Below are 20,872 nucleotides of genomic sequence, written 5' to 3' on the forward strand. Positions count from 1 at the left end.
TTGGACATGCAAAGAGTCATTTCACAACTCGGGAAGCAAAGGCAGCCCAAGGAGAAATTAATGGGAATGAGAAAATATGTTAACTGCACTAGAGTGAAGCAGCTTCCCCTGCAAAATTTCATGTTCTACTGGGTGCAAAGGCATGGGATGACAGTGTCTGGCTCTCTCATAAGGGCTGCTGCCTATTTGATCAGAGGAAGACCAGCTCTTGCAGCAATGCTAAACTGACAGCTTATATCAGATGCCGTCCTCTTAGGGGAGAAAAAAAAAAATCCAGCCTGCTGTTAAAAACATCTCCATCAAAAGAGATGCACCCTGGGAATGAGTGCAGTGAGAATAACATGCCTCCAGCTCATGTGCATGCTGAGGCTGTTTCCACAGGGCTGGGGAAGCAGAGCCATAAAGCTAGATGGGTTCTGGTTGAACAATAAACCATTCTCTCCAGCACCCAGCTCAATTTGCAAGGTTGATTCTCTCAGCCATCACTGTGAAAGAGTCCTAAAGTGAATACTATGGCTTAAATTAGTCTAAAAGAGTCCCTTAAGTTCATCATCTTCTTCTCTGCCCTTTCTCCTGCATTACTATTCAAGACTTCCCTCTCCAGCCTCTTCTCTGTCATTCGCAGCACTTTCACAGCCTTATAAACCTCTCAAATATTACACACTTCTGATATTTCAGATTCCTCCGGTGAGATAGGGAGGGAGGATGGGTTAACTTTTATTTTTTTAAAGGAAAAGAAAGAAAAACACCCCGTGAATTTCTCAAATAATTGATAAAAGATAATTAAACAATTTAAGGTCACCAGGTCTTCCACTGCATTTCATTAAAAGAACAGTGCTTCTGAGAACTACCCAGAAACAGGAAAACTTGACAGACTGCTGAATACAAAATGCTGTGCTGCACATTCCCAGGTCAGAACTTTGATAGGGAAAGATGCTAAGTTGTATTGGACAAGGAGGATAATGCTGGAGAGGTCAAATTCAGGTACACTGAGAGTCCATTTCAAAATCTTCTTTTAAGTGGTAGAGAAGGAAAAAAAGAAAAAGAAAAAGAAAAAGAAAAAGAAAAAGAAAAAGAAAAAGAAAAAGAAAAAGAAAAAGAAAAAGAAAAAGAAAAAGAAAAAGAAAAAGAAAAAGAAAAAGAAAAAGAAAAAGAAAAAGAAAGAAGACATTTGAATGGATTGCTGGCAAGAGACCCAGGACAGACCAAGAGGAAAGGTGGAGAATTCAAAGGGGAACCTTCTTAGCATTCACTTGGAGCTCACCAAGTGGGAGGAGAAACAAATCAGTAATATCAGGACAGGAGCCATGCTGGCCTATATAAACCCGTGGGATATTTTCTTTTTCCCTACTTTCTTTCTGGCCTAACCAGCAAACCTACAGCTACTCCTGAGCTCATCTGAGAGGTAAGAACACTCTGTTCTTTCCTTTTAATGCACCCTGTTACTGACTTACCTGGGTCTTTCCTCTCCCTCAAAACACCTGGCAAACAGCATTTGAGCATTCCCGCTGAAGGAGAACAGCTGAGGGCTCAGGAGGAGCACGAGATTATCAGTTATCAAGGAGTTTCTAGCAGGGTGAGGATTTATTAGTACTGCTTAGCCTAGGTGGCTGAACCTTGAAGGAAAATGAGAAAATAAATAAATTTTTAAAAAAAAGAAATAACTGGAACTCTTTAATGTTTCCTTTTACTGCCTTTCCATTCTGCCAAATGAAAATGCCCAGATAGTAATAAGGCACAACTGATGGGATAGTGTCTCTGTATTTACCTGTTTCTGAGAGACAGGTTGCTGAAAACCAAATTATGTGTGAGTTTAATGAATATTTGAATCTGAGGGGTGAGCTTTCTTTTGAACTAATACTTTAAAATATGTCTTCTATGGGAGAACCTGAACTATTTTATTCCAGTGAGGGTCAAGTGCATTACACCCTGTTTCAAGGATTGTGCTTGTGCTTGCGTGTGTTCTTATGCCTAACACAATATTAATCCAGCTTTACTACACCCCTGCTAACATTGCACAGGCTGTGCTGGAATTAGAGCTGCTGAGAGTCTGGCCCTTTCCTCCTATTGTGCTTGGATGCAGGAATTCCTCTAAAAACAGGCTGCACACAGAGCTTGGCTGCCCGCAGACTTCACAGCAACAATTCGGAGAATGCAAAGTACAATGGCTGTAATTGTGTGGCAGCAGGTCCTCCAAACCCCCAGAGAAATTAAACCCTCAGAGAAATTTTGGCAGGGAGAGAGGAAAACTCCAGAAAGAGGAGAAAGCAGTAGATAACTTTGCTGCATTTTCACAGGTAGAAACCCCATGTCCAGCTTGGAAGCGCCCATTACCCAGGAGAACAAACCAGCCAAATTAAAAACTCTGTCCCTCTCCCATTGCAAGCACAGCACTGCTCTTACCATGCACAGCACAAAACCAAACAGTGGCCAGGCTTGTCTGCTCCTCAGCAGGTGGATAAAGGAGTATTTTCAGGGCCAGATGCTGCAGGAGTGCAGCCCCAGCTTTCACAAGGCATGACTGAGATGCCGTGGGTATGGCGTGAGAGAATAAGTGTACACAAGTGGAAGGAAAATTGATTTAGGGAGACATGGGGTTGCATAACGTCAGTACTTTGCTACAGGGCATTTATTAACTCTGAAAGGATGATTAAAAAAACACGGTAGATTAACATCTCTGCCCTGTGATGATTTCATCTTAGTAAAAGAGAAACGTCTTTTATGTTTTCTTTTATGTTTTCTGTTTTGTTTCATGGGAAGCTCTCACTTCCTGTGAAAATGGGTTTAAATAGTTTCTCTGCACTTTCAGCATGCTGCAAATCACTTGCACTTGCACCACTGGAATGAAAACTGCATTCAGGCTGGTTCTGCCTGGGTTCTGCTGCTGCTCCTGCATATCACCAGTTACACACTAACATAAACTTCTCTAGAGTTTATGCTAGAAAAGGCAGTGTGCTCCAAGCTGTCTGTCTGAGAACAGGACTTAGTCTTTAAACAAAACATTTTTCCCAGACGAATAGAAATCAAGAATTAAAAAAAAAAAATTACCAAACCTGCCCCCCTGCAGAAGCTAAGCAGACCGTTCCAGCAGAACACTCCCTTTGCAATTATTTCTATTTCCTTCCTTTGTACACTAAGAAAAAAGAACACTTCCAGTGAAAACCATGTGTTTCCATTAGCTTCAACTGCAGGCTTTCAAAAGACATGCTGCAGACCTGCAGCTGAAGCACACATGAAATCCTCATCAGAACATGAACACTTCAGCCTGCATTATTATTCAGACATCTCTGTGTTAAAATTCTCTGAATGTATCGACAATTCTGAGATAAGACACCTTTTGTATTTTCTCCTTTCTTAATACCTGCTATCATCTACTTCCTGAAGCAACATAATGCATTAACAAATCATTAATCTATGCACATATATGGTAGGGACTGCTTTGCAAAATCACTAAAAATGCCTAAAAAATTGTATGCTGGGGCCAGTTTCCAGGTGTTTCACTAACTCTTTATGCTCTTATTGAACAACTAAGTGGAAGTAGTACAAGTCCTTCATACTTTGTGTTTCTGAGCAGATGGGACAAGCCTCAGGGCTCTGGTGACAGCAAAACCCCCTCACACAGGATGCAGCCCCCACACAGTGCCTGGGGTAGGATTCAGGGGGGTCATGACACCAGTGGGGCTGGATCTGGGTCTTTGCTGTGCCATGAATGCCCCATCCAAAACCAAAGGTTGTCTTGGCCTGCACCTATTTCCCAGTTACTCTGCAGGTGAGGAGGTTGCTCAAGAATGGTTTTGTTCTCCCTTATCATAAATAACCACAGAGTGGTTTGGGTTGGAAGGGATCTTTAAAGCTCATCCAGCCCCACCCTCCTGCCATGGGCAGGGACACCTTCCACTGTCCCAGGTTGCTCCAAGCCCTGCCCAGCCTGGCCTTGGGCACTGCCAGGATGGTTCAACCACAGCTTCTCTGGGCAATGTCTGACATCCTGACATGGAACAATTTATTCCTAATGTCTAATCTAACCCTGCCCTCTCCCAGTCTGAAGCCACAGCCCCTCATCCTGTCCCCCACTACATGCTTTACTGAACAGATGAAGTCCCTGTGGTCCCTCTCCAGAGAAATCCATCCTAAACCAAAAGGGACTGCCTGAGGGGTTGGAATAGATGAGCTTTAAAGGTCCCTTCCAGCACAAGTATTCTATGATTCTATGACATGATGAACACGAGTTTGAGCAGCACTGCAGGAGGGAGGGTAACCAGGATCACTTGCAGTGTCTGTGACCCTGAATTCTCCACTGTGCTGGGTATTCATTGAGTGTCAAGTTCAGGACAGGTGAGTGCAAGTGACTCACCAGGTCACCTGGTCTCTCTGCCCTGCCAGCTGCAGTCAGCTGGCTTCATTTCTGCCCATGGAAACCAGGAGCACTGCCAGCTCACACTTGCCTTTCTATGGAAAAGAAATGCATCAATTTTTTTTTGTGAATTCAGGTCCTGCACTTCATCCACTTTTATCTCCACTGCACGAGTGGACTAGACAGTGACTCCAATACTTCATGTGTATGTTACACTCCATTCTGCAGATTCCTGAGTGCAAACTGCTCCTCACTCAGCCTGCAGGGGAACACCCAGGGCATGCCATGGGTCTGACAGCATCACCCCACACTGCAGTACTTCACTTCATGGGTTAGACCAGGGAAAGCCCAAGCTGCATGAACAGGCAGATCATTTATTAGCAAAATGCAAATGCACTGCCAAATGGAGAGCATTTTTATTGGCTGGAAATTCTGATTTAACTGGAAGTACATTCAACTCACTTATTCCAGAATAAAGTATGAAAAAAAAGTTAATTTAATGGATTAAGGTAGTGAATTATAACAAATCTAAAAAAAGCCTTCCTATATCAAGACACTACCCCCAGCACCACTGTTTCCTCCTTTTCTTTTCTTCCTTAGCCTTTTTATTCCAGGTCCTTACCTTCATGTCCCACACAAAGCCAAACTCACTACTTTTCTGTATATGCTGGTCCTATAATCAGTTTCTTATATGGAACCTATTCTTTTATTAGCTGGGCTCTCCCAGAAGGCTGAAAATGTCCGTTTATATTTGTGCAAATATTTGCTGCTTCCTGAAAGGTCACCACCAGCCCTCCAGTACCATAAGAGTGAGAAACTGGCCAGGAATAACCAATGGTGCAATAACCAGGCATTCCACTACACACACTCTGAGACACTTAACCACACTAGAGGGACTGGAAGTGCAATGCCCAGGGGTGAAGGAGTTTAACTACTCAGCACCTGTGTTTCTGAACTATGGGTTCTCTCCCCCAGCTGCCCACAAGGCTTTTAGAAAAGTTTAGAGTGAGCCAAGGATTAACACAAGACCTATGTGTCTGTATCATCCTATTTAGACTGTCAGCTCCCAATCTAAATTCATTATTTCCTGCACAAGCTGGTACTCACCAGTGATATCTGATACTAGTTCTGTAGTCATACAGACAAAACACCTTTGTCTGGTGTTTTCTTGATAATTACCAAGAATTAGCTCAGGAAACAGAGTATGCTCCAGGAACAGGGTTTTTATTTATTTGCTGACTTTGTATTCAGAATTGGCTCTTAGACAGACAATTAATTGGCTATAGGCACTGTTTTTTACTGTTAGGTGTAAGCCCCTGATCCACATGCCTGAATAATGCTGTCTAGGCTGTATGAGGTGCCAAACTGATTCCAGCAGCTCTTTATGCAAAGGGTGTGTGTCCCAAAGGGGACCCCATCTCCCAGTCCTGCACCCCAAACAACTAATTTAGGCCTAAACACCTTTGCTGGGCCTATAACAGTCCCCTAGCTTATTTAAAGTTTTTATGGCACCTGCTAGATTTAATAAATGTATTTTCATTAGTCTCTGAGGGTTTCTTAATACAGCTTCCAACATGCAGTCCTCAATACTCTCAGCATAGAGGAAAGCAACATGACTAAGGCAGAGTGGAAAGCAAGAACTGTGAATTTGGGGATCAAACTCTTGAGTCAATGCTGGGTACTTCTAGAGATTGGTCAGCTTTAAGTGCAGTTCAAATGAGAAAAGGGAGTGTATAAATGCATGTGAGTGTTGGAATAAAGCACCATTGGCTAAGCCCCTGCACACAAGAAAGGCTGAACTGATCCCAGTAGGTGATTATGAAACTGAATTTAGGTGCCTATTATTGATGGCTGATGGGTAAATTCAAACTGGAAATACGGGTTAAGCAGCAGAGGAGCTTAATAAATGAAACATCTTGTAACTGCATGGAAGTCTGGGAGGAAAGAGCATGTGAGGAGGGAATGTGCTCATAGAAACAAAAGAATCAGGTGTTCAGGGTAAAGATTTTCCTCTTTCTGGTTCCAAAGTAACATGTGGTGAGCAGTTATGTGGCAAAGAGAACAAACAGATATCAGAAAGAGACATGGTAATGAGGTCTCTTTTTTTCTTTTCCCTTGAATTTTATCAAAGATTCAGAACACCAACATGGAAAACGGTGTTGATGTCAAAATAGAAACCAAGGGGGAAAGAATGTCAATGAAGCAGAATCCCCTGAGCCTGGGTGGGAAGAATTTCTGCAGAACTGTGAGTTACCTCACTGGAGACATGAAGGATTTTGGAACCTGGCTGAAAGGTAAACCTACTTCATTGTGACTAATGACAGCAGATTCCAAATAAAAAGTACATCAAAGGGGTAATAACTAACTTCTCAGTGATGTGATTCAAGTTAAAGTAGTATAGAAAATACCCTGATTTATGTCCATTTTGTAGGTGGGAAAAAAATCAGCTTTGTGCAGAGATCCCATGCTGCTTAAATCTTGGGGATGTCTGAGGTGACATTTACCTCCCAGCATGCCATGTGCAAAGTGAATTTAGTCCCACAGAACATAGCCCTGAATGGTTATTCTGTACTCTGCCATTCTTCTTAGCACTCCATGTCCTTTCAGCTGAACAGTTTCTGTCAAGCCTAATGCCACTGTGAAGTTAAATTACACATAGTTAGGTGTGTTTGGTCCCTGTAATAAATCAGCAGTGGGATACACACACGATTTGCCATCTGAGCCACAGACATCATAAATTAGCTGGTTCATATGAATCTGGTCCAGGGTACTTTATAACACAGGGTTCTGGCAACCTCACTGTTCATCTCAGTTTTCCAGCTGTAAGACTTCACTGTGGACCATAATAAATCCCTATCAGGCTTTGCAGTCCCGTTGATTCATTACTTCAGTCGTGGTGCCAAGTCCCACTGCCAAAACTTTTCCCGAGTTTCAAAAATACCTCCCAAATCAGTACCATCTGCAGACTTTAGGGGGCTTGTTTTCATTGCTGAAATTAATCTTTTCCAGACAAACCTCTCCTGATCCAGCTCCTTGACTGGGTGCTGCGTGGGATATCCCAGGTGATGTTTGTCAGCAACCCCCTCAGTGGGCTGGTCATTCTGACTGGGCTCCTGCTGCAGAACCCGTGGTGGACACTCACTGGATGTGTGGGAACACTTGTCTCAACTTTGACAGCACTTATTCTGGGTCAGGACAGGTAAGTCCATCCTTTTTTGCCCCCCTCAGGTGGCCGGTTCAGTGCTGATTTATGTGTCAGATGTTTGATGTGGATGAGAAGCCTGGATTTAGCGTGAGGTGTCCCTGCCCACAACTTAGGGTTGGAACAAGGTGGTTTTTAAGGTTCTTTCCAACACAAACCTTTTATGATTGAGTGATCCAGCCTTGGCTGGGCATGGGTCTGGTCTGGTAGGAGCAGACAGGTCTTCCAGCAGCTGCACCTGGTGCAGAGGGACACTGCACACACCTGCAGAAGGGGCAGGTGCTGACCCAAGCGTGCAAAATCAAATATTGGTGGGCGAGTTCCATCAGATCACCCCCAAAAATGAGCCACAGCTGGGTGAAGAGGGAGGGCTGATGTGAGCAAAGCATCCTTCAAGAGAGCTGTTCCCTCCACACAGATCAGCCATAGCAGCAGGGCTGCACGGGTACAACGGGGTCTTGGTGGGACTGCTGATGGCTGTGTTCTCTGCTGATGGAGACTACAACTGGTGGCTCCTCCTGCCAGTGGCACTGGTGTCCATGACCTGGTAAGTCACAGGGATCCTCTGCTTCTCCTCCCAGCCCCAGAGTCCCCACATGTGCCACTGAGCTGCTGTGTTTCTATGCAGACAGCAGCAGAAAGGGAACACAACTAACACATATACTGTTAAATCTGCACTGGTATTTACGTGTTTAAACTCAGATGTAATCCAGAAACAAATAAAAATACCCACATAATCACAAAAAATCCCAGTGGGGAAAACAAAAATCGGTGGCTGATCATGTGTAATTCAATATTCTGAATGTGAGTCATATTGCTGTGATGCATCAATTAATTTCTGTTTCAAGAGGAACATTATTTTCACCATTTCCTACCACCATCAACCACAAGTGTTTCATCTATTTAAGTCACTATATAAAAATGTCATGAAGATTTACTTCTCCAAGCACAGAAGCTGTTCAGTGGTCCCAAGACATGATGGTTGATGCTAATCAAAACAAACAACTAATAATATTTTACTAGTATATATGGCACCATAATCTGCTAGGTATTTAGCCAGCAAAAAAATCTGAAACCTGGTCTTTGACCCCATAATGTCTAGATGCAGACTGCTAAAACCACACATGTAATTTGTCTTCCTGAAGTTCGTGTGGTGTTACAGCCACTTTGATGTCAGCTTTTACTGCTGATCCACCAGCCTGAGCAAGGGCACACAGCCACACTCACAGTTCACAGCTCACCCAGACCCAGCATGGGCACCACAGTCTCTTCAGGTGCTAAAAAGGTAAAGTAAACACTGAGACTGAGCTGGGGAATAACTCCTTTAAAGCATTGGATCCTTCATGCTCACCAAATTCACCATACCTATTAACATAAGGAGATTATCTGTACATTGATAATTGCCTTTGGAGGGGTAGGAAATTTATGGAGTGACCCTTTCCTGTCTCTGATTTGATCAGAAACATTGAGGAAATTAAACAGGGAGAAGGAGGAGACTTTTTTTATGTTTGGTTTGGTTTTTTAGTTGATTTTAAATCAACCAAATTTTCTGCAGCGGGGTTTATGGCTGGGTGGGTTCTGGTGTGATTTTTGCCTATCTGACAATCTTCTAGTGAAACTCTCTTTTTCTTCTTTCAGCCCTATTTTCACCAGTGCTTTAAGCACAGTTTTTTCCAAGTGGGACCTGCCTGTTCTGACCTTGCCTTTCAACTTGGCCTTGACCCTCTACCTGGCTGCTTCAGGACCACACAACCTCTTCTTCCCCACCACTGTCATTCACCCTGCGACAGCAACCCCCAATATCACCTGGGCAGATGCTGAAGTCACAATGGTAGGGTGTCTACAGGGGAACAATTTGCAATCTCGAACACTACAGAAATGTGTTATCTTCCTTTGTAAATTCCTATGCTTTGGGTTGGATGGGACCTTAAATGACCAAGTAATCTCAACCCTGCCATGAGCAGGGACACCTTCCACTGTCCCAGGCTGCTCCAATTCCCATCCAGCCTGGCCTGGGCACTGCCAGGGATGCAGGGGCAGCCACAGCTGCTCTGGGCACCCTGTGCCAGCCCTGCCCACCCTCCCAGCCAGCAATTCCTCCCCAATATCCCAGCCAGCCCTGCCCTCTGGCACTGGGAGCCATTGCCTGTGTCCTGTCCCTGCCTTGTCCCCAGTCCCTGTGCAGCTCTCCTGGAGCCCCTTCAGGCCCTGCCAGGGGCTCTGAGCTCTCCCTGGAGCCTTCTCTGTGCAGCTGAGCACCCCCAGCTCTGCCAGCCTGGCTCCAGAGCAGAGGGGCTCCAGCCCTGCAGCATCTTTATCACCCTCCCCTGGACTGGCTCCAATGTTATTCCACCTCCTTTGTTATTTCATTATGGCCTGGCAGTACAAAATTTGAATTATAGGAGAACTATTATCCAAAATATAAGGGTTTACTCTAGGAATGTATATTTTTGACAGCTTGAAAATCAGAATATTTTCATCTGCAGTTGGATCAAGTGTATAGATTATAATCTTCAAACACTCCCTTGAATCTAATTACCCATTTCTATTTCTATGCCTACACTGATCATCTCCCAACAGCTAATGTTGTGCTGAGAATGCCAGTTAACTCACAGGGCAATTCTAATTTTTCAGATACAGGCTGTTTATAAAATTACATATTTCTGATTAGATGAACAAGCAGATATTGCCGTAGTAGAATAGGTAAAAAATTGGGCACAGGTACACAGTCATGTATTTTAAATTTATATTCAAGTGGGACCTTTCCAAAGGAACATTTTATTCTCCTGGATTATACCATAAACAATACAGATACCAGAGTAACTATTTTCTCCTAAGGCTCAGCTGATTATTTTAAGGGGTTCCCAGGGAGTTAATAAGAAAAGGAAGCTAATTGTCACTAAATGGAAAACCACAAGTGACATTTCTCAAAGCACATTTACCATGGCACACAGTTTTATGGGGACTGTATATGGAAAAGTGCCTCAAAACCATCTTCAAGCTGTGACCCAGCTGGGCTCTGCTCACCAGCCCAGAAACTCTTGCTCATTTTTCCAGCGAATCCCAAGGAAATCATTCCCTAGGTTCACTCTTGTTGTCCCTATGGATATGTAAAAATGGTCAAGGAAAGAGGGTGATGAAACCCTTTCACAAAATATTTACCTTTAAACTTAAAGCAAAAACCTAGCAGAGAAGCTCAGGGCTGGGGAAGAATCCATGACTGATTTCCATTGAAGAGAATTTCCCTGTGGAAATGCCCTGCAGTCTCCCAAATGTTCCAATCAGAAAGACTGCATCCAACAAATGCCAAATGTGAGCCTGGCCAAGAAAAAATAGGCTTAAAAATAAAACCAAAAATTAAAAAAATTAAAATAAAATAAAATAAAATAAAATAAAATAAAATAAAATAAAATAAAATAAAATAAAATAAAATAAAATAAAATAAAATAGAAAATAAAATAAAATAAAATAGAAAATAAAATAAACACAAAAACCCCACAAAAATAAAAACCAAAAACAACAAAAAAAAACCCAAAACAAAACAAAAATGTTACAAAGCTAATAACAAATTGTCTTGTCTGTTTTGCTTTGTTTTGTTAATTTCCACAGCTCCTGCAATCCATTCCAGTCGGCGTGGGCCAGGTTTATGGTTGTGACAACCCCTGGACTGGGGGAATTTTCCTGATTGGGTTATTTATCTCCTCTCCACTCATTTGTGTCCATGCAGTGATTGGCTCAGCAGTGGGGATGCTGGCAGGTAATGGTTTGGCTTGTGCCACAAATTTATATAAAAGCATGGGGAATAGAATAAGAACTACAATAAGTGGAGCACTTAAAGTCACAAGTATTTCACCCACTGGAGAATGGCTTCTTGGAAACAAAATAGATTTCTGTTTCAAGAATTCTTTTGATTGACTTCCCCCTTCTCTTACCTTGCTTTGTGATGGTGGAAAGCTTCAGAAGAGTGCCCATTGTGCTGAGATTCATTTTTACCACAAAATACCTAATTTCTGGGTGTATTCTGGTGGGTTTGGGGGCAGATCAGTGAGTCACAGCCATCAGCCTGAATGTGGAGGCCTCAGGGGTGCATTCAGGGTTCACATGTAGGTTCATTCACTCACATGTGCTCTGTTGAAGTCAAATCACCAAACTCAGCTCAGCAGGAAAATTCTGCCACGATTCCCTTAAACCATATCAACCCAACTACAAACAGCTCCACGTGCCAACACTGGCTGGAACCTTTGAAAATCTGGATCCACACTGCTTTGTCTGAGGAATGACACATCTCTTGACTTTCTTTTCCAGGGCTGAGCTTGGCAACACCATTTAACCAGCTCTACCTGGGGCTGTGGGGCTACAACAGCTCCCTGTCCTGTGCTGCCATCGGGGGCATGTTCCTGGCTCTCACCTGGCAGACACACCTGCTGGCCATGGCCTGTGGTAGGTACCTGTGGGTGAAATCCCCACTCTTCTGGGCACCAACCCTGTTGGGTTATCTTTGCAAATGAGTAAAGCAGCTAATGGCTGCTACGAAGTTGTTTATTGAAGAAGCACGTCAGTCTTGAAAGCAAAGTCACAGGTGTTAAAGCCAATGTTTGGTATAAAGCCCCAGACTGAAGCAGAAGCTCTTCCTGGAGGTCCCAGGTCTTCTTCTTGGGTGGTGATGATGGTGGGGAGCAAAGCAAAGCAAAGCAAAGCAAGATGGCAAAAGCAATGGCAAAATGCACCAGCTCCCCTGTGCATGTTCTTATATAAAATTTTCTTAACAAGCTAACACATAAACTCTGACCACCACTCCTTAACCTATTAGAATTTTAGTTTCTTAATATGCCAGGTCACATATAAACCATGCATATGGTCTATCTTGGAAAATGTAAGTAATATCCTGACTATAGCTAAAACTATGTTCTTGGAGCTTCTACAGAAAACATTAGTGCCTAAGACTATGTTTTTCAACCTTCACTAGAACTCACACTGCTACTCTGGCATCTAAGACCTTTTGCTCACTAAAAGCACTTAAAACTCATTCTAAAACTTGCTTGCTTACTCACTTATCCTAAAACTTTAACTTTCACCTCTACTTTATGTGTGAGTGGCTCAACATCAACCCATCCAAAGGTTTTAATTCAATTCCTGCATTTTGATTTCTCTCTGAAGAATTCAGAGAGACTCCTGGCTCACTGGCTCCAGCAGGCACCCAGAGGGTTTCAGCTGCCCTCCAGGGCAGACAGGATGCTTTTGCCCAGGTTTTGCAGCTGGGCAGGGCTGGAGGCAGATGGGCACAGCCAGGCAGGGTGTGGGTGAGGCTGGGGACAGAGCTGGGTGTTGGCTTAACACACCCCATGCTCTCATTTTTGGCCAAGGGTTTTGTTTAAAGCCAAGAGCTGTGATCAGTGTGCAATGGTTAACAAGGTCTTTGAAACCAGATGCTTTCTTTTGAGTTGTTGATTGTGTTTGTTGCTCATTGCTGGAGGAATCATGTTGGGTTTTTTTCCAGCCATAGATACCAGCTCAAATTCCTTTTTTAAGAAGGACATGCCTAATCTTTGAGAAGAGTGCAGCTCTGCTGTAGTTAGACAGTACACATTCCCCATCCTCTGAAATGGATCAAAGGCATGAGCTGGGCAACACAGCAGGATTGAAGAATTATTTATAAGGCAATTCCATATGAAATTTCAATATTGGAGTGAGCTGGGAATGAAACTATTGCTCATTCAGTGCTCATAAAAGAAAGATTTAACTCTGCATGTCATTGACCCACCTTTAAGCCCTGGAGGCAGGACAGATGAGGGTGGAAGAGTTATTTTCCTACTTAACCCCATCCATCAAGCTACATACTTTCCACATCAGTGCATTTTTCAAAAGCCTGTGATACCATAGCACATTTTTCATCACTTCAGTTTTGTTTGTCTTTCTGTTTGTTTGTTTGTTTGTTTGCTTGCTTGTTTGTTGGTTTTGCCCCTCTCATAAGCCTCAGGTTGGAGGGGACACAGGAAGGGTTTAGCAGGATATTGTCCAGACAGGGTCATAATCACTGGTTGAGCTACCCAAGGCAGAAGGAAAGATATTTGTCATTTCTGTCCTACTCCATGAGCAACTGAACTCACCAGGATCTGCCTTTCTTTTCCCACAGCACTCTTCACTGCCTACCTGGGAGCAGCAGTGACTCACATGTTGTCTGTGGTAAGTAGTGTATCAGCTCAGGGCTGATTTCCAATACTGAATTTGTCTCTGGCTTGTCAGACAAAACACCAAGATGTGGAGAAAAATTCAGCCAGAGGCAGAAAACTGTCTGGAAGAGGGGTTACTATCTGCCCGGGGGGATGGTGTGATTCCCACTGGGACAGGTGACTGGAAATCATCATTTGACCCTTTCCATCCTTGGAGTTTTCATGAAGTTCCACAGCTCAGCTCCAGACACTTGGGAAATCACAGAATCCTGGAATGGTTTGGGTAGAAAGGGTCCTTAAAACTCATCAAGTTCCATGGGCAGGGACACCTTCCACTCTCCCAAGTTGTTCCAAGCCCTGCCTATCCTTGAACACCTCCAGGAATGGGGCAGGCACAGTATCTCTGGGCACCTTGTGGCAGGGCCTCCCCACCCTCACAGGGAAGAATTTCTTCCCCATATCCCACTAACCCTGCCCTCTGTCAGAGGAAAACCATTCCCCTTATCCTGTCCTTGCCCAAAATCCCTCTCCAGCTCTCCTGGACCTGCTTTAGGCACAGGCAGGCTGCTAGAACATCTCCTTGCTTTCAGATATTTACTTTATGTCTGAAACAATTGGAAAAAAGGCCCTGCATGTGTGTAAAGAAATATTAAATTTAAGTTAACTTCTTCTCTCAGTTGCCAAAAGCCAGTCAGTACAACAGCCCAGGGAAAAGCGGAATGTTTCTGGTGTCTGAATGTATTCTGGGAATTCTGGTGTCTCCTGTTTCATCTCCACCCTCTCCCACCTCACGTCCCCCCAGGAAACCTTCACCATGGCAGATGCACAAAGGGCAGGCAGAGCTGGTAGATCTGACCAGATGTCACCAGAGCTGGCAGATCTGGCAGGCTAAAGCACAATGCCAAGACTCCCTAGAGAAACCAGCCTCCCCAAGGAAAGAGTGCAAAACCCAGCCCAGTCTCCCCCTGAAACCTGGTTCCCATCTGGCTCTGAGTGTCACTCTAATGAAAGGACACACAGCAAATAGGTGGTTTGCTATTTCTCTTTGCAGTTTGGGGTGCCATCAGGAACCTGGCCTTTTTGCTTGTCTGCTCTGACCTTCCTGCTGATGACCACAAACATCTCAGGGCTCTGCAAGCTGCCACTCTCCAAGGTCACCTACCCAGAAGCCAACAGAGCCTATTACCTGATGATGAAGAAACATGAGAGGTCTTGCTGTGAAGCATAGAGACCCAGGAAGACAGAAACTCAGCAGATTTTAAGGCTAGAGCACGAGGTGTTTGCCCAACAGACTGTGATTTGTGTGCTGCAGTGCCCAACACCTTCTGCCTGGAGAGACTTTTCCCACCACATTTGTTTGTTCTATTAAGAAGATTTCTATTAGGTAGGACTGTGCTGTGCTGGAAGAATCTTTCCCAAGATCAACCTGCTATGATTTTAAAGCACACATGTCTGAAAAGACACTTGAATTATAAGCAACGGGAAAATGACTTATAAGCTGAAAAGAAAAATCTCTCTGTGAAATTGAAGACACCGAAATTAGACATAAAGAAATAAAGATCATCTTTCAGCACATGAGGGGACTTCAGATTAATGGCTAAACAGCTTATGACAGCAATAGGAGGCATCCTAGAGAGTTTCATTGTAGCAGAGAAATGGAATAAAGAGCACTTTTTGCCAAGTAGAAAATGGGTTGTGACGAATTCTGCCTGGAGGATCTCTCAAACCCTGTGGCAAGAGATGTTTATTAGCAATCAACAAACATAGATGGACATGATTTTTTGTGATTTTTGTGCTAATCTCATGATTTCTCTTAATACTTGAACTTGGTGATGGGTTAGCAAAGGAGGGGACAGCAAGAAAGTCCTTGCTGTCCCTTTCCTGTGCAATAAAATAGCTCTGGTCAGTCAATGCACAAATAGAACTACTTTGACCTGATCTGCTTAACTCCTCTCCCTACTTCTCCCTCAGCCCACAAATATCAAATATCAAAATGCTGCACTGTCCCAGCCTGCTGCTGGAGAAAAGGAGGCTCAGGGGGGACCTTGTGGCTCTGCACAGCTCCTGACAGGAGGGGACAGCCAAGGGGATTTGGGATCTTATCCCAGGGAACAGGGACAGGGGAGAGGGAATGGACTCAGGTCCAGGGGAGGGTTAGATTGGATATTGGGGATAATATTTTTGTAGGAATGGTTATCAAGCCTAGAAACAGGCTGTTAGGGGCAGCATCCCCATCCCTGCAGGGATGTAAAGGCATTGTGGATGTGGCACTTGGGGACAGAGGTCAGTGGTGGCCTGGGCAGCAATTCTGTGGCCTTGTGAAGCTGCTGCTCTGCCATTTCTCTCTGCCCCACAGTGGGAAGGGGATGTTTGAGGGCCAGCAGAACTCTGCAGGACACCAGCCCCCCCTGCCCAGGCTCCAGGGTGGGCAGTAGGGAAGAGGGAAGCTGAGCTTGTCCCAGCAGTGTGGATCACCCCTACAGGGATCCACTCTGCCACCTCTCTGCCTGCCTCACTGGCATGCTCTGTGCATGGTGGAGCTCATATCTTCACCAAAAATATTCCATGTGCTCAGGACCTGCAGCTGACAGGAGCCCACATGCATCAACATCCCACCAGGAAAATCAAATCAAAACCTGGTTTTCTTGTAGCAGATAAAATAAAGTCCAGCATGATTTTTGAGTTTGGGAAGAGGGAAAAAGAAAAACCTCAAACCACGTATTTTTGTAAACCTTACAAAGATCTAAGTGTAAAATACTTGTGAACTGTTGGCAGTATCTTCTGGTGAAGTTTTGGGTTTTCAGGTGTTCAACAGTATTTCTGTATGACTGACACTCACTTGTAAAATGTAGCATTTTCATGATTTACTTAATAAATATCTACATAATATTTTGTGGAGTTAATTTCTAAAGCTGACGTTCATCCTTTTTTGAGTTTGGTGTAAGTTTCTTTATTACCATTAAGTTCTTCCAAAAATAGGTTACCTCTTAAACAAGTAGTGTTGAAGGCATTGGAAAATAACTTTTTTTAGATCAGTGTGTGGGGAATACATAGGAAACTTTGAAATTCTGCTCTTTGTGCTTATCAAAGAATCACAGAATCACAAAATTATTTTGGGTTAAAGGTTCAACTCCATGCCATGAGCAGGGACACTTTCCACTGTCCCAAGCTGCTCCAATTCCCATCCAGCCTGGCCCTGGGCACTGCCAGGGATGCAGGGGCAGCCACAGCTGCTCTGGGCACCCTGTGCCAGCCCTGCCCACCCTCCCAGCCAGCAATTCCTTCCCAAAATTTTATCTAATCATGCCCTTTGGCAGTCATTCCCTGAGTCCTGCCACCCAAAACTTGGCCAAAATCCTCCCCCAGCTCTCTTGGAGCCTGTTTAGGCACTCAGAGGAGCTCTGAGGTCTCCTCAGATCCTTCTCCAGAATGAACATCCCCAGCTCTCTCAGTCCTTTGGCATTTTGTGGCATCAAACCTCCTTAAACCTGCAAGTGCAAAGTCTGGAGCTATACAGGAGGCACGACCAGCCCAAGGCACAGGGGCCAACAGAGCTGCAGTCAGAGCTACAAAAACCTGCCCAGACCAGGCAGTGATTAATTCCCAGCCTGCTGGAGCCCAGGCTGGGGTTAGATGGGTGATATTCTGTCCAGAATATGCCTGGAGCAGGCACAGAGGGCATGGAGATGCCCTGGGCATTTGGAGCCAGGCTGGAAGAGCTGGGGGTGCTCTGGACAGACAGAAAGTTTTGGGGAGATATTTTTGTGGCCTCTCAGTACCCAAAGACCTCCTTAAGAAAAATGTTGACAAGCTTTTGATCAGGGCCTGTTACAATGGGAAAAAGGTTGATGGTTTTAAATTAAAAGAAGATCAAATCTGACCAGATAAAAAGAAGAAATTTCGCATGGATAGGGTGGTGAAGGTTTGCCCAGAGAGATGATGGTTCCCCCATCCCTGGACAATTCCAGCTCCAGCTGGACAGGTCTCTGAGACACTTGGGGCAGTGGAAGATGTCCCTGCTCATTGCAGGGGTTGGACTGATGATCTTTGGGTTTCCAACACAACCCAAACCCAATCCTCTTCTTCTATGATTTACCAAACTGCAGTGTAAAAAGGTATTTTTAATGCCTGAGCTGTGGCCCCACCCAGGACCACGAGTGCCCCAGAGAGGCAAATCTACAAAGGTTGCTTTCCCCCTTATGTCAAAAATATGCACTAGAGCAAGAGAACAGAGTTTATGTCCAGTGTAAATCATCAGATTTCCTCTGACTTGTGCTATTCCAGCCTGCTGTTGCTGAGCAACAGAGACATTTTGGCAGTACCATAAAGAAATCATATGCACAGTACTGAAAGCAACAAAAGATGAAGGCCATGTCCCAGCCATTTAGAAAGATTTTGCACATCATTCAGAATTAATGCTAAATTTTACACTTTCCAGCGAATTTACTCTTCCCATCACCCCTCAGAAAGCAACAGCTATTTGGAAATTTGACATGTAAGTCAGTCAGAACATGCATATTATGCTTTTTCCCATTATCCTTCAAAATACTGTCTTTGCTAACAGAACTAATTTATCTCATTATTGAAACTGGATTTTCTTTGTTTGTTTTTTTATTTGTTGGTTTGGAGGGTTTTTTTTATCTTTAGACCAAATAAATACTACTCAGAGAACCCTTCTTTTTCAAGCACTCTTTTTTTCTGATACTTAGGGAATACCAGACTCATAAAAAAACATGCTGGGCAGAAATTTTGGGGTATTTTCCTGGACTACCTCCCAGTGTCATCAAAGAGATGTCACTGTGTTTACAATTCTTACAAGAAATACACATACACAAAAGTAAATACTACTAAAAAATAATTTGAAGGAAAAAATTAATAAAATTAAACAAAAGCATAAAAAAAATTAGAGTTTAAAAAAGAACCTAACTACTGGGAAACATCTGCTTGGAGTCACATTTTATCTAAATGAACTGCCTGACTGCCACTTCCTCAGTCACTCTCTTTGGTGATGTCTGATGCCCAATTTCATGTCAAAGTGCTCAAATCTGGGGAGATGCAACAATGCAATGTCCTTTATCTGATCCTCCAGGACTGCTGCAGGTTCTGTGTGGTTTTATTTTTACTGTGTTGCCCATGAAATACAAGCAGCACAAAGAATGATGGTGTTGATAATCATCTAATCTTTTGAATCTTGTCACTAAGTGTGAAGGGATTGACACAGAATTTGGCCATAGCTGGGCATAATTCACCCACTAAGAATGATGCTACCCACGAGGAAACAGGGCTGTGCACTGAAAAGATTATTCTTTGAATTATTTCTTGTTTCCCTTTCCCTCAGAGTGCAAGGACCCCCTGACAGGTGAATTGTTAGGCACAAATTAACACATTTCTGAAGCTTCTCTTTGTCTTGCCATGGAAAACTGCCTTCAGGTGCTAAGGCCCATTTTGTTACCAGCAGTTTGGGCTTTTTCCAGATTTGGAATGAGATGAAACAGCCCAACTCTCAAAATAAATACAGCTCAGTGAGTTAGGGCCCTCACTCTCCGAGTTCTCAGGGGCACAGACAGACTGTGGCAATTAATTTCACATACATGGAAACAGAAACTGTTTAAAAAGGAAAATACTTCAAGGATGTGGGTCAGAAGGATCATTTTAGGTCCTCAAAGAGGTTGTGAAGGTTAAATTATTTACCTGGAGGCTGAGGCTGCCTCTGACTTGCTATTGCACTCCAGTGTATAGCAGAATCATAGAAAAGAGTCGCAGAATGGTTAAGGTTGGAAAATACCATCAAGTTCCCCCCAGCACTGCCCAGGCCACCACTGACCCACTTGTTCCACATCCACACAGCTTTTAAATCCCTCCAGGGATGGGGAATCTACCACTGCTCTGGGCAGGACAATCCTTTCAGTGAAGAAACTTTTCCTTAATATCCAACCTAAACCTCCCATGATATATCTTGAGGCTGATTCCTCAAAAATTTTTAAAAATATTCATCTTCACAGTGCTCACCATTTAGTTTGGCACATACCTCTAAGATCAGTGCCATGATGATTTACTACAGCAAATTCAAACTCTTGGAAGGGAGCAACAAAATCAATCCTGTGAACAAACAGAAGCACCTGTGAGGTAAAATACAGCCCTGTTGTATTTGGAACACTGGAGCAATTGCTGCTAATTTTAGAACCAGTGATGGCAATGTCAACAACAGCAATTTTTTTAGTAAAATAAAACTGCATATGCACAACTATAAAAATGGGAGTTCAAATGCAAACACTTTTTAGAAAGTCTGTTGGGTTTTTTCCTTTTACCTCTCATGAAAATATATAGATTAGAAGCAAATGGATAGAAGCCATGGTCTTAGGAAACTGACTAACTGCAAATCCCCTCACTTTAGATTAAACATTCTTGGATTGGTCATCAGTTTAATCGGATAAGGCTGAGATCAGTGGGAGGTTAAGGATCAGATTTGCTAATTAGAACACTTAGAGAAGTAATTCTAGGAAAATCCTGCCCTGGAATGATGCATTGGGAAGGAAAATAAAGAAATTTTTTCAAGTGGAATTTTCCAGCAAACAGTCCTGGTGCCTCAGTCACAAAGCAGCTACAAAACTGATTGTGGTGTATGGTTGTGGTGGGGGGAGTGTGACACGGCAGGAAAGGGCAGGTCCAGGAGAGGGTGACAAAAATGGGGTGCTCACCTGCACAGAGAAGGCTCCAGGGAGAGCTCAGAGCCCCTGCCAGGGCCCCAAGGGACACCTCCTGTTTTTGGCCATCCCATCATGAATGGCTCTGTAAGCCATCACTCCCTTTCCCATTTCCCCAGTCCTGGTTTGCTTGCTGTGTGTGGGTGGTGGAGGAGTCACCAACTCCTCTGAGAAAGAATTCTGACTTCTCTACACTGCCAAACATTTCAAATTGACTGATCCTTGGCATTCTTTAGCCACAACACCCTCCAGTTTCTACCAGAGCTTATCCATGTTCCTTCACTGTCCATGAGCAGGAGCTCACTGGAGTTCATTCCACCCCAGCTGCCCTCAGCAGCTTCCTGGAAAGTACATGCCATTCACTTCTCTCATGAAAACAAAACCTAAAGACACAGAACTCCATTTCTGTGGGATGGGGAATGATAAAAAGCATGTAACATGA

The 20,872-nt window shown here is 43.8% G+C and overlaps 1 protein-coding gene across 2 annotated transcripts; it reads left to right on the forward strand.

Moving 5' to 3' along the window:
* Positions 1-1,177: 1,177 nt before the first annotated feature.
* On the forward strand, positions 1,178-15,843 carry SLC14A1 (solute carrier family 14 member 1 (Kidd blood group)). 2 transcript variants are annotated; one of them, XM_079330371.1, is made up of 9 exons: positions 1,178-1,405; positions 6,486-6,648; positions 7,364-7,553; positions 7,975-8,103; positions 9,195-9,387; positions 11,166-11,313; positions 11,862-11,996; positions 13,690-13,739; positions 14,778-15,843. In XM_079330371.1, the coding sequence occupies exons 2-9, from the start codon at positions 6,501-6,503 to the stop codon at positions 14,952-14,954; spliced, it is 1,170 nt and encodes a 389-aa protein (XP_079186497.1). In that variant the 5' UTR covers positions 1,178-1,405; positions 6,486-6,500; the 3' UTR covers positions 14,955-15,843. The 2 variants fall into 2 exon arrangements, with proteins under 2 accessions (XP_079186497.1, XP_079186498.1); XM_079330372.1 differs by lacking the exon at positions 1,178-1,405 and adding an exon at positions 4,281-4,335.
* Positions 15,844-20,872: the final 5,029 nt, after the last annotated feature.

The sequence above is a fragment of the Erithacus rubecula genome (genome assembly GCF_903797595.1).
Source record: "Erithacus rubecula genome assembly, chromosome: Z".
Taxonomy (NCBI): Eukaryota; Metazoa; Chordata; class Aves; order Passeriformes; family Muscicapidae; genus Erithacus; species Erithacus rubecula.

Bases quoted from the DNA above. Each gene is read 5' to 3' on its own strand.
- SLC14A1 (XM_079330371.1), top strand. From the start codon at position 6,501: ATGGAAAACGGTGTTGATGTCAAAATAGAAACCAAGGGGGAAAGAATG. The intron at 7,554-7,974 runs GTAAGTCCATCC...CCCTCCACACAG, and splicing joins CTTATTCTGGGTCAGGACAG to ATCAGCCATAGCAGCAGGGC. The intron at 8,104-9,194 runs GTAAGTCACAGG...TTCTTCTTTCAG, and splicing joins GCACTGGTGTCCATGACCTG to CCCTATTTTCACCAGTGCTT.